This window comes from Piliocolobus tephrosceles, chromosome 2, assembly GCF_002776525.5.
Source record: "Piliocolobus tephrosceles isolate RC106 chromosome 2, ASM277652v3, whole genome shotgun sequence".
NCBI classification, from domain to species: Eukaryota; Metazoa; Chordata; class Mammalia; order Primates; family Cercopithecidae; genus Piliocolobus; species Piliocolobus tephrosceles.
In genome coordinates this window covers 107753037-107767281 of record NC_045435.1, presented here as the reverse complement: position 1 = coordinate 107767281, position 14245 = coordinate 107753037, and the positions used below count along the sequence as shown (strand labels likewise).

The 14245-nt window shown below is 34.7% G+C and overlaps 2 protein-coding genes across 3 annotated transcripts in view; one reads left to right on the top strand and one right to left on the bottom strand.

The window, feature by feature from the left end:
• Positions 1-10131, top strand: part of PIK3CA (phosphatidylinositol-4,5-bisphosphate 3-kinase catalytic subunit alpha) — a 90813-nt gene extending 80682 nt beyond the window's left edge. The window contains exons 19-21 of one of the 2 annotated variants that reach the window (XM_023184797.3): positions 485-602; positions 711-862; positions 4590-10131. In XM_023184797.3, coding sequence (XP_023040565.1) covers positions 485-602; positions 711-862; positions 4590-4860 — 541 coding nt within the window. In that variant the 3' untranslated portion in view covers positions 4861-10131. The remainder of the gene's footprint in view (positions 1-484; positions 603-710; positions 863-4589) is intronic. The other variant, XM_023184798.1, reaches the window with a different exon arrangement.
• KCNMB3 (potassium calcium-activated channel subfamily M regulatory beta subunit 3) overlaps positions 7183-14245 on the bottom strand; it is a 28941-nt gene continuing 21878 nt past the window's right edge. Inside the window, 1 exon segment of the mRNA XM_023184799.2 lies at positions 7183-10556. Coding sequence (XP_023040567.2) covers positions 10488-10556 — 69 coding nt within the window. The 3' untranslated portion in view covers positions 7183-10487.

Below are 14245 nucleotides of genomic sequence, written 5' to 3'. Positions count from 1 at the left end.
ATTCCTCTGACTTAGACCAGAGAAAACAATTGTACTTTCTATGGAAAAAACTATGCTCAGCCTTTGAAATATTTCACATTAATGGATTTAAATGATTATAATTACTTTTAATTTGGTAAAATCTTAATAATGTGTTATCTAAAAATGTATTGTTACTGCTTATTCTTTTTAAAACAAATGAACATTGCACATTCAAAATTTTATTTCTAATTCATTGTTAAAATGATTAGAAAAAACTAATTTTAATGAGATGGTATTTTTTCACTATAATAAGAATTATGCTTTGGTCAGGGAACATCTGGAAATTTCCTTAGAAACCCATGAAAACTTCACAATCTCAAAATCTTTGGACATAATTACCTTATTCCCTGTTAGTGATTGTTTTCATTGTTTAAAGAGAAGCTTGTACCCTTTTTTTCTCAAGTTGGCCTGAAGCACTCTATATTTCCATACTACTCATGAGGTGTTTACTTCTTCTTTGTAGATATGATGCAGCCATTGACCTGTTTACACGTTCATGTGCTGGATATTGTGTCGCTACCTTCATTCTGGGAATTGGAGATCGTCACAATAGTAACATCATGGTGAAAGACGATGGACAAGTAATGGTTTTCTCTGTTTAAAATGTTTTTGGTGTTCTTAATTTATTAGTTCAAGACATTTTGTATCTGCATATGTCAAACTATAACATAATTTCTTATTTTTGAAAGCTGTTTCATATAGATTTTGGACACTTTTTGGATCACAAGAAGAAAAAATTTGGTTATAAACGAGAACGTGTGCCATTTGTTTTGACACAGGATTTCTTAATAGTGATTAGTAAAGGAGCCCAAGAATGCACAAAGACAAGAGAATTTGAGAGGTGAGCTCGAGAAATTAAAAACACAAAATAAAGAGTTCTGGCTGCTCTATTAGAAACAACCAATATTTTTCAAGCCATTTCAAAATAATAAATGTTGGCTGGGTGTGGCGGTTTACGCCTGTAATCCCACTCTTTGGGAGGCCGAGGCTGGAGGATCATTTGAGCTCAGCAGTTGAAACCAGCCTGGGTAACATAGTGAGAACTCATGTCTACAAAAAAAATTTTTTAAATAGCCAGGCGTGGTGGCATGCACTGTAGTCCCAGCTACTCAGGAGGCTGAGATGGGAGGATCACTTGAGGCCAGGAGGTTGAGGTTGCAGTGAGCCATGATCACGCCACTGTACTCCAACCTGGGCAACAGAGTGAGACCCTGTATCAAAATAAATAAAATAAAAGAAGTTATTTTAACACTTTAACAAAAACTATTTTTTATTTGTTTTTTATTTTATTTCAATAGCTTTTGGGGTACACGTGGTTTTTGGTTACATGGATGAATTAAATAGTGGTAAAGTCTGAGATTTTAGCGCACCTGTAACCCAAGTAGTGTGCTTTGCCTACTTTTGTATCCCTTACATGTACTTTTTTATCCCTTACCATTCTTCCCACCCTCTCCCTTCTGAGTCTCCCTAGTCCATTATATCACTCTGTACGCCTTGGTGTACCCATAGCTTAGCTCCCACTTACAAGTGAGAACGTAGTGTATTTTCAGGTTTTCCATTCCTGGGCTCCAGCTCCATCCCAGTTGCTGCAAAAGACATTATTTCATTCTTTTCTGTGGTGGAGTAGTATTCCGTGGTGTAAATGTACACTTTCTTTATCCACTCATTGGTCAGTGGGTACTTACGTTGGTTTCATATCTTTGCAATTGTGAATTGTGCTGCAATAAACATACGATATGCATGCAGATGCCTTTTTGATATAATGACTTCTTTTCCTCTGGGTAGAGGGATTGCTGGACCAAATGGTAGATCTACGTTTAGTTCTTTAAGAAATCTCCATACGGTTTTCCATAGAGGCTGTACTAATTTACATTCCCACCAGGAGTGTATAAGCATTCCCTTTCACCACATCCATGTCAACATCTGTTGCTTTTTGACTTTTTAATTACAGCCATTCTTGCAGGAGTAAGGTGGTATCTCATTGTGGTTTTAATTTGCATTTCCCTGATGATTAATGATGTTGAGCGTTTTTTTCATGTTTTCATGTTCTTATATATCTTCTTTTGAGAATTGTCTTTTCATGTCCTTAGCCCACTTTTTTTGTTTTCGTTTTTGTTTTCGTTTTTGTTTTTGTTTTGAGACAGAGTCTCACTCTGTCGCCCAGGCTGGAGTACAATGGCATGATCTCAGCTCACTGCAACCTCTACCTCCTGGGTTCAAGCGATTCTCCTGCCTCAGCCTCCCAGGTAGCTGGAACTACAGGCACCCGCCACCACGCATGGCTAATTTTTGTATTTTTAGTAGAGACGGAGTTTCACCATGTTGGTCAGTCTGGTCTTGAATTCCTGACCTCAGGTGATCCACCCGCCTCACCCTCCCTAAGTACTGGGATTACAGGCTTGAGCCACTGCGCCCAGCTTTAACCCACTTTTTGATTGGATTCCTTGTTTCTTGCTGATTTGAGTTCCATATAGATTCTGGAAATTAGTCCTTTGTTGGATGCATAGTTTGCGAATATTTTCTCCCATTCTATGGGTTGTCTATTTACTTTGATGATTATTTCTTTTGTTATGCAAAGGCTTTTTAGTTTAATTAGGTCCCATTTATTTTGTTTGTTTTTGTCATATTTGCTTTTGGGGTCTTAGTCATTTATTATTTGCCTAGGCCAGTGTCCAAAAGAGTTTTTCCTAGTTTATCTTCTAGAATTTGTATGGTTTCAGGTCTTAGATTTAAGTCTTGGATCCATCTTGAGTTGATTTTTGTATAAGGTGAGAGACAGGGATCCAGTTTCATTCTTTTTCATATGGCTAGGTGGTTTTCCCAGCACCATTTATTAAACAGGATGTCCTTTCTCCAGTTTATGTTTTTGTATGTCTAAGATCAGTTGGTTGTAAGTTTTTGGCTTTATTTCTGGGTTGTCCATTCTGTTCCATTGGTCTATGTGTCTACTTTTGTGTGTATCTCCTGTTTTGGTAATTATAGTTTTCCAGTATAATTTGAAGTCCAGTAATGTGATGCCTCCAGATTTATTCTTTTTGCTTAGCCTTGCTTTGGCTATTCAGACTCTTTTTGGTGGGTTTCATATGAATTTTAGGATTTTTTTTCTAATTCTGTGAAAAATGATGTTGGCAGTGTTTTGTAGTTTTCCTTGAATAGATCTTTCACCCCCTTGGTTAGGTATATTCCTAGGTATTTTTTTGAAGCTAAAAGGGCTTGCGTTCTTAATTTGATTCTCAGCTTGGTTGGTGGTGGTGTATAGCAGTGCTACTGATTTGTGTACAGCGATTTTGTAACCTGAGACTTTACTGAATTCATTTGTCAAATCTAGGAGTCTTTTTTTTTTTTTTTTTTTTTTGAGAGAGACAAAGAGTCTTGCTCTGTCGCCCAGGCTAGAGTGCAGTGGCGCAATCTCAGCTCTCTACAACCTCCACCTCCCGGGTTTAAGCAATTCTCCTGCCTCAGCTTTCCAAGTAGCAGGCGTGCACCACCATGCTCAGCTAATTTTTGTATTTTTTAGTAGAGATGGGGTTTCACTTTGTCGGCCAGGCTGGTCTTGAACTCCTGACCTCAGGTGATCCTCCCGCCTCAGCCTCCCAAAGTGCTGGGATTATAGGAGTGAGCCACCGCACCTAGCTGAAATCTAGGAGTCTTTTGAAGAACTCTGGGGTTTTCTAGGTGTATGATTATGTCATTGGTAAACAGCGATAGTTTGACTTCCTCTTTTCCAATTTGGATGCCAATGTGGGCTTCCTTGTCTTGTTCTAGTTCTCAGGGGGAGTGCTTTCAGCTTTTCCCCACATTCAGTATGATATTGGCCGTGGGTTTGTCATATGACTTTTATTATTTTGAGGTAAGTCCCTTCTATGCCTACTTTGTTGAGTGACAAACTATTTTAATGTTTTTTTTGTGTGTGTGTTTATTTGTGTGATGCTGTGAAGGAAGATGGAAAGGGAATACAATTTAATTTGTTGAGCTAATTAAGGCCTAAAAAGAAAGTAACCCTTAAACTTCATAACACATTAAATGTTTTTATTTACTGAGCTTTAAATAGTTGGACTCCACCTCTGTATTGACAAATAATGTATAGTGCTTAATACGACATTTTTTGGTCATACAATTTGAGGAAAGTCCGTCAACCATAATCACCTTGTTTATTCATAACTCACCTTATGGTATCTCATTAGACTATATCAGACTTTAAAGTACTTTTTACAACCTTCTATAAAATTCTGCTTTGTCTATAACTCAGTCCTGACTCTAGCGTAAGCACAAAAGGATTTAGTATGGACCAATTCATACATTTAATACTTATTAAACTGCTAACATGCCAGGCATTGTTGTAGGTGCTGGTAATAAAGCAGTTTTTAAAAAGTCCTTATTCTCATGAAGTTTACATTCTAGTGGGGTAAAGGGAATCAAAAGATGTTGGTAAGATAAGTGAGAGAAAAATGCTATTTTTTATGGCTTTGTCTACGAAAGCCTCTCTAATTGTGTGACATTTGAGCAAAGACCTGAAGGTATTAACATCGTTTGCTCCATACTAACCAAACTGTTCTTATTACTTATAGGTTTCAGGAGATGTGTTACAAGGCTTATCTAGCTATTCGACAGCATGCCAATCTCTTCATAAATCTTTTCTCAATGATGCTTGGCTCTGGAATGCCAGAACTACAATCTTTTGATGACATTGCATACATTCGAAAGACCCTAGCCTTAGATAAAACTGAGCAAGAGGCTTTGGAATATTTCATGAAACAAATGAATGATGCACATCATGGTGGCTGGACAACAAAAATGGATTGGATCTTCCACACAATTAAACAGCATGCATTGAACTGAAAAGATAACTGAGAAAATGAAAGCTCACTCTCTGGATTCCACACTGCACTGTTAATAACTGTCAGCAGGCAAAGACCGATTGCATAGGAATTGCACAATCCATGAACAGCATTAGAATTTACAGCAAGAACAGAAATAAAATACTATATAATTTAATGTAAACGCAAACAGGGTTTGATAGCACTTAAAGTAGTTCATTTCACAATTAAGCTTTAGAATAATGCGCAATTTCATGTTATGCCTTAAGTCCAAAAAGGTAAACTTTGAAGATTGTTTGTACCTTTTTTTAAAAAACAAAACAAAACAAAAATCCCCAAAATATATAGAAATGATGGAGAAGGAAAAAAGAATGATGTTTTTTTTGTCTTGCAAATGTTCTATGTTTTGAAATGTGGACACAACAAAAGCTGTTATTGCATTAGGTGTAAGTAAACTGGAGTTTATGTTAAATTACATTAAGATTGGAAAAGAATGAAAATTTCTTATTTTTCCATTGCTGTTCAATTTATAGTTTGAAGTGGGTTTTTGACTCCTTGTTTAATGAAGAAAAATGCTTGGGGTGGAAGGGACTCTTGAGATTTCACCAGAGACTTTTTCTTTTTAATAAATCAAACCTTTTGATGATTTGAGGTCTTATCTGCAGTTTTGGAAGCAGTCACAAATGAGACCTGTTATAAGGTGGTATTTTTTTTTTTTTCTGGACAGTATTTAAAGGATCTTATTTCCCAGGGAAATTCTGGGCTCCCACAGAGTTAAAAAAAAAAAAAAAAAAAAATCATAGAAAAAGAATGAACAGGAATAGTTCTTATTCCAGAATTGTACAGTATTCACCTTAAGTTGATTTTTTTCTCCTTTTGCAGTTGAACTGAATACATTTTTCATGCATGTTTTCCAGAAAATAGAAGTATTAATGTTATTAAAAAGATTATTTTTTTTATTAAAGGCTATTTATATTATAGAAACTATCATTAATATATATTCTTTATTTACATGATCTGTCCCATAGTCATGCATTGTTTTGCACCCCAAATTTTTTATTGTTCATAGCAGCATGGTCAGCTTTCTTCTTGGTCTGTAGATGAGGCTCAGGCACTATCCCATTTATGCCAATAACCAGTATATAACTACTTAAGGAAAACATAAAACTTCATCTTCTTTCCTTTTAATATCTTATGTGAATCCCCCGTCTTCCATTCTCTTTTGTAGTTGAGAATGTCTCAATGATACGAAATTAGTTACCAAAATTAACACAATTTAGACTATCTTCCTGGTTCCTTAAACCCCTTTACTGAAGTATACTTATGAATGATACTTTAAAATATGGGGGAATAGAAACCATGAAATTTTTACCTTTTTAAACTATTTATCTATATCTCCAAAGTAGAACATTAAACCATTTTAAGATCATGTCTCATTCCCAAGTAGTCAGAGTTCACTCTCCAACTTTATTAAATACTATTTGAGCACAGGACATATCTTAAACATTTTGAAAAACATTAACCCAAGATGTAGAGGCTACTGCTAGTCATCATTCTAGAATCTGATATTTTACTCTGTATTTGAAATGAATGATTAATGTCCTAGGAAATTAGCTTTAGATGTTCAGGTGCCACATCAAAAAAGTGCAATAATTATTGACAGTTTTTTATATTAGGTATATTATTGGAAAACAACTTTATAAAGAGTGAACATTGTATACTGTAGTAAAACAGCATCACTTTAAAAATATTCATTTATGAAATCTGTTACTTATAGTTGAAGTCTTGAGTAGTGAACAAGGGACTCTAATACCAATACTCTTAATATCTGGCTATTTTAGATCCCTTAAAGGGCATAATTATTGGAAATTTAGGTATTTCACTAAAGCATGTATATAATATTGCCAACAAGAAAAATAAATTTGAAGATTAAGGGAACTTACTTCTGCAAACTGTCTTGCAATAGTTAAGCAGAATTTAAACTCTGTTTTAAGCAGGCAACCAGAAAGATTATTTTGCAGTTATAGAAGATTTCATAACTTATTAAAACTTATTAACATTTTGTGTTGTTTAGATATAGGCAGTTGATACTAACATCCCAGCCTTTTCAATATCAGGGTTAAATTATAGGAAAACTCAGTAAAATGGTACAAATCTGAAACTTTGATGGTAGAAACTGAAGATTTAACAGAGAACTGTGTTTTACCCGAGTGCCAAAAATGCCTTGAGCCTCCTTGCACAAAATTTATACCATTTTTTACATTTTTATCACATCAGTCCAGATACTTGTCTCCCCTCCTTCTCCCAGAACCTCTCCACTATTAACACGCACAAACCATATGGCCGATTTCATCATTTACATTTGTTTTCAAAAGTTATTACAACCAAATTAATTATATTAGAAGAAATGTAGACAAATTCTATAAAGACTACAGATTGTGACCTAAGAAAGAAATGAGGCAAAGAACCAAACATTGAATTAAATGCTACATGGGTGACTAAGATCTGTTTCAAGGCAGCGATAATGTAGCCACTTCTGGGTACTTCAGTATCAGAGATCAGTTCCCACGGTTCAGACAGTTCCTATCTATAGCTGACTATCCTTGTCCTTGAATATGGTGTAACTGACTGTTGGCTCTACAGTTTTATTGGGCCACTTAAGAAATATTTCCTTGAATAATTGTTTTGAGAAAAAGTCTAAAGAAAATAATAAAAATAATTTTAAACACTGTAGTAAGAAATGACTGTTCGAAAATTATGCTTTCACTTTCTACCATATTCTCAGCTATACAAAACCATTTATTTTGAAGATTTTTAGACTACTGTTAATTTGAAATCTGTTACTCTTATTGTGGAATTTGTTTTTTTAAAAAAGATGTTTCTAATTGGATTTTTAAAAGAAGAATGGAATTTGGTTGCTATTTTACAACAGAACCTAAGCTTTTTGTGGTTCTTAGTGTCCTATGTAAAACTTAGTGTCAAAGTAATCAACTTTGAGATTTTTCCCTTCTATTCTGCTTTATATTAAAAGCCCATTAGAAAATGGGAACCTGGTGAATATATAATGAATTGTAAAATATTTTAATGTGTAACTTTTTCAACTGTGAAACTATTGATTTTTTGATGAAAACAGCTGCTGATAAAGTATTTTGTGTAAAGTGTAGTTCTTATTAATCAGGAAAATGATGATTAGACTGTATATGCCCTCTTGGATTTTATTTTAAATGGATTGGTGATTTTCACATAGGTAAAACACAGTCCATCTGTATTCTTTTTTACAGTTCAAAAATCGAGTGATTTGGAATTATAAAAAAAAAAATTGTGAGCAGCCTATTTGAAAGGCATCATGGAAATTTCACAGCACATAACATGGATTTATTTTTTTCTTGATGTAAATCCTCTTAATTCATATTTTGATCAATAGCCCATGCTTGCCAACTCTGAAGAAATTTAATTTCCAGCAGTATTTTAAAGCTAGCCTGTTAACTTTTTCTGAATATTTAAAGTTCCTCTTTTTTCTATGTCTGCACAAACTGCAGACCTGGGCTGGACCCACATACTCAAGAGTCCACCTTAAGAAATTATTTTGATGTCCAAGACATCACTAAAATGTTTAAGTTTAAAGATAATATGTGGTGTTAATAGATTGTGGTGCTTTTACTATTTAAAGACAACTTTCATACTTCAGATGTTTTTGAGAAGAGGGGAATGTGAGGGGAGGGGGCAGAACAGGGAGGAGTTGTTTGAATGAATTACATTCTTTATATCCATCCTGCTCATTTGGGGCATGTCTAAGAGAAGGCTGAAAGTTGTGAGAGTATATTGTATACCGTAAGAGAATTAACTTTTCATTATGGATGGGATTGTGAAGCTGAACTGTAAAATTCAGCATTGACAGCATCCTCAATAATTCTTGGTGACAGAATAATACAGCTGGGCTGTTTTTTAAAATATAAACTCAATACCATTTTTAATTATTACATTAAAAATTGTAAATATATCTATGTGCCACGGCCTGGGAAGCCTGTTTTCTTTTTTCATAAAAATTATTTTTACTCTATGAAAAGATTATGGGGTTTAGCTCAAAATATCTATGGTCCTGATAAAATTGGATTGGTAACTCTACCTCAGAAGGAAAATGGGGGAAAAACAGATGAGTCACAATTCAATACTTCAGGCTCAGAAATTGTGCAGATCACTGAATTTTAGATTTATAAAGTCAGAGTTGGCATGCGTTGTTTTTAATGATATGGAAGACCTTAAGAAAAAAACTTGGCTGAAGTTTAATCGTTGGTCCAGCCATTTGAAAAAAGCAATAGTTCAAGGGGAGGTTCCTGAATTCGGCGTTTGAAATTCATTTGGTCTCTTTTCTTCATTATTAGTGCATTTGATGTGTGTATACTTGCACACAATTCTGTCTGTATACACACTGCTTGCTTAGCCCTAGTCAAAAGGCATCTTTTATAAAAGGTGTAAAGAAATATCAAGGTTCTATAATTCTGAAGAGTTTAGAATTTATTAGGAGTTTCCCAAGTTGGGATGTTAGTCTTTAAATAAACTTACTTCATTCATGTATTCCACTTAAGGTTTTGCACCTCCTTTTTATTAGTGCAGCGCCATTTATTTTGCTTGATTTTAGGTATGTTAATATTCCAGCCTTGCTAGTTAGCATAAAGTGACAGGTGTGAGCCATGAGGAAATTTTCTAACTTAATTTTTACACAACTACATATAAGAGTTTTAGTGGAGAAAAAAAATTAGTCCCTTGTGCATATATAGTAGTTAGATAAATGATTTTTCTATCAACAGTGTACTCCACTCCTCATGTAGGTAAGTACAGAAAAGGTTTTAAAATATATTTTGTTAGCCAGTTAAAAGTCTATGAATTATCCGCAACCTATTTAATCTGTCACTATAATAATTTTGTGGTTATGCCAAGAACTGTGTATACTTTTAGGTTTTCTTATTTTTTGTCAGTTTTTCTAGGTTAGCAAGGAGGCAGAAAACTTTCATTGTTTCATATTAAAATATAATTAGACTAAACTTAATTCTAGTATGAATTTCCAAAATCGTTATCTATTTATTTCATTTTTATTTAATTTTGTTTTTATTTCACTTTTAAAAGTCCCTTGTTCGATGTAATTTATGTTCCTAAGAGTGGTTGGAGAACTTGGCCTTCATCTGATTTCAAAAGTGTTTTTGGCTATGGAACCCAAGTTTCAAATGAAGTTGATGGTTTCAGTGTGATTCAGTCTTCAGACCTAATTGGGTTGAATAAAATCTAAAAGAATATACCCTTTTGGAGCATAACACTTTAATACTTTGGGGAATGTGGCACTACCAAAAGAAGACTACTAACATGTCAAATGTTCACCTGGAAGAAATTCGAACCACCCTTTTGGCCCCATTAATTGTAGCAACTTTATTTCTCTATATTTTGTCATTCAATGAATTGAAGTCCTGTGGTATACTGCATTCATTAGAAGAAAAACGTTTTTAATGTCCTTTTAATGATGGCCCAAAAAGCATTTGACACAGCAAGATGCATGTGTTATTATATTGAGAATATAGAATAATAACAGTATCACTAAATTTAAGACCTCTTCCCAGTCTTGCTGTTCCTAGCAAGAAGTGTGGCCTGTGACTGCACTTACTGTTTGTGCTCATCAGAAATTGTTAATGTCTGCTTTTCTTTAACTCTGCAGTCTGTAACATCATGCTGTTTATTAAAAAAAAAAGAAAAATTATTTTGACTTGTGTCCAAACAATCCTTAGTGTACTATATAAGCAGAAAACTGTGATAATTCTTTTGCCATTCCTTTTGAAAAGCCAGTGCTGCTAATAATCAAAATTTAGCTGAATTTGAGTTCTTTTCAGTAATAACTAAGAATACTTGATTGAAAATCTGAAACTATTATACCTTAAAAGCCAATTTTTCTGCCCCAGTAAAGTGATGAATATTAAAGAAATGTATGTTTAAATATTTACTTCCTTTAAGCATAAAGAATTATATGCTTTCATTTTAAGAAATATATGTGTATACATATATGTATGAATGTATGTATGTATATGTAATTGGTAAGTGGACTTTTTCCAAGTCATTTGAAGATCAGAACCTAGAAATGAAGTTAGGCTAGAGGCAAACTGGTTTTGCTTTCAGTTCTCATAACCATTGCAAAAGTTAAGTGTGGGCTTTGACCACTAATGCACATAGGCATTAACAACTTCGTAAAGCAATTAAGCAAATAATTACTTAAATTGTATTTATTTGCCAAATGGTTTAAATAATTTTGAATTGACTTTGTTCTCCAGGGATAATATCTCTCTGCTGGAATGAATCAGGTAGCTCCTATCTAAATAGAAAACTGTGGTAACTGAAACACACACTTTACATTTTAAATTAGCAGTTTTGAATTTTTAGGGAAAAAAAAATCCCAATAATTGCATATTGTTAGGTAGAAGTCAAATTTGCAAAGAAATGGAATAGGGATGTGCCCTTTAGAAAAGTATAGAATCTCAATTTGCAGAATGATTTAAAATGTGCATGCATATAAAATGTTCATGTGTATGTATATATTTTATTACAGAGAAGTCTTTGGTATACAAAATAGTTTACCACAACCTTTTAAACAGCAGGTTCTGGGCCTTAAATGCGTATCACAGTTAGCCAAGAGAACTGGGGTGGGGGGCAGGGAAAATGAACTGCAGTTCCCTATCCCTAGCCTCTATACCAGCTGTCCAATGAAAAGTACCAAGGCTCACTGAATGTTACAACCCAGCAGATTTTTAAATAAATTATCTAACATTTTGAGTGCCCCTACTAGATGCTAGAAGCTATGCTAAAGTGTTGCACATGCCCTACTTTACTTATTCCATAAAATAACTGCGTGAAAGAACAGGTTATCCCCATTTTATAGATGAGAAAAGAGAGGTTTAGACCGGTTAGCCGATTTGTCCAAAGTTGTCATTATGGCCTACAAAGTCAAATAAATCCTAATCTGAGACACATGTTCTTTCCACCACTGCACACTAGAAAGAGGAAAACACCAAGATTATTCATTACTAATCAAGTCAATATTGCTGTATTCAGCTGAATTAGTAATCTGTGTCTTGAAATTGCGAAAAGGCATTAAACTGACTTAGAATCAGTTTTTTTATTACATCTACATATAAAAGTAGCTTCAAATGTCTCGTTCTACTGTCCATAATTTAAGATTTTTTAGTATAATAAAATTTTAAAGATACTTGGAGGCACTTTGGAAAATCAGACCAAACTCTCTTTTCCACTCATAGATTCGGCATAATCAATCTGGAAAGCATTTGTTAAGAGCCTTATGACATTTAATAACCATGGTTGATTCATCAATTAAAGTACAGACAACTGTTGACTAAACTTGTGGGACTTTGCTATTAGGTTGATGCAAAAGTAATTGCAGTTTTTCTCCATTAAAAGTAACAGCAAAAACTGGAATTACTTTTGCACCAACCTAATACGATGTGGATCATCTGAGATGAATGTTGAAATCCAGTATAGCTTCTTCATATTTCTGGCCCATTTTTCCCACCAGAAAGTGCACAGAGTGAAATGAGCTTATGAAAAGCATAATTAACTAGAAAAATGTTACTGAAAGAAAAATTACATGGTACATGCCAAGGCTAAATACTAGTAACTCTAAACTCAGTGAATTTTCTAGGCAGCAGCTTTCCTCTGCTGTGTAGACTGGTAAAGAACAAACCAAGGCTGGGTGCAGTGGCTCATGCCTGTAATCCCAGCACTTTGGGAGGCTGAGGTGGGCAAATCACCTGAGGTCAGGCAAGACCAGCCTGACCAACATGGTGAAACCCTGTCTACGCTAAAAATACAAAAATTAGCTGGGCAGGTGGCACACGCCTGTAATCCCAGCTACTTGGGAGGCTGAAGCAGGAGAATTGCTTGAACCCAGGAGGCAGAGGTTGCAGTGAGCCCAGATCACATCACTGCGCTCCAGCCTGGGCAACAAGAGCAAAACTCCATCTCAAAAAGGAAAAAAAAAAAAAAAAAAACAGAAAAAAACTATAATTAATATGTTAGGTCCATGTTTTCTTAAGTTTTCTACCAGATTTTTATCTTCGAATAGTGAACGAACTGTTAAGAACTTTTTTATGAGAAATATTTTAGTGTGACTATATTGCATAGTTAGGCTGATGGTTCAGTGTTCAGTAGGTTAGATACCGTCATTGTTTATTTCCATATTGACTGGTTCTAGCTAGAGCTGAAATTAGGTAAAGAATATCTTGAACTCATTTTGCTGCACAGGAAAAAAAGTGCTTCCTTAGCTCATTTGGAAAGAGATTGGGATTAGAAAAGATGGTGAATTTGTATGTATTTATAGAAATAAATAGAATACAAAATGAGGCTTTTAAATTTTTTTCCCACATGAAAATATGATACTTAACTTTAATTATTACCTTTTACATTGTTTGTTTGCAGACAGGCATAATTAGGTCCTCAGTTGCAGAAATCACAGACATCTGAAGGCCAGCACTTTGGCCACAGTCTTAAGATTTCTCTGCTCCTTCCTTTGCTCCTCCTCATACTCCACAGTTTGAACTGATGCTGTTCTATATACGGTACTTTTCCACCTACCTCATCTCTGACTACAGTGCTATATTTTTCACACAGTAAGGACAGATGTTGTGTTAATCTCACCATGCCAACAATCAGGGCACCACCTAGCAGAGTCAGTGAAGACCAAAATAAACAGTGGAAGACAGCCATTTGGTCATACTTTTTTATAAGAATGACATCTTCAGATTGGCTGTCTGGACTGTAGAAGCATGAAAAGGGGGTTCCATTTTTGTGATCGAAGAATTCCTTTATGTCCAGAGCTAAATGCTAAGGCTAACTACTAGTAACTCTAAACTCAGTGAATTTTCTAGGCAGCAGCTTAGAAAAATGTTGAGCAAATCATTTCTATCTTGGTGGCACTTAGGTGTGTAAAAGCACTAGGAATATGGAGGAGGGAAAAAGATAAAGGCACTGTCACCAATACCAAATACTTAACAGTTTTTATTATGAAATAGCTTCAGGTTGAAGTTATTAGTGGGCAGTTTCAATCTTAGAAGGTGGTAAAATATTACATAGCTCATGGGAAAGGGTTGATTGGAGGGCCACAGTGAAATGGCCATTTCCAGTCATTAAGCAAGGATGTGGAAGGGAATTCTTAGTTTATATGACATTGCAGGAGAGTCAGTGACCAGCTTCATAAGGAATATGACTCCTCCCCACATGCAGGTTCTTGGTCTCTTGGACAGTATGAATCCATTTGTCCATTGAACAAAAATGTATTGAGCCTTACTATGAACTTTCAACGCCTAGTAATGTCTCTGTTGTCTCTGTCTTGATCTCCTGTAGCAAAATATTACCCT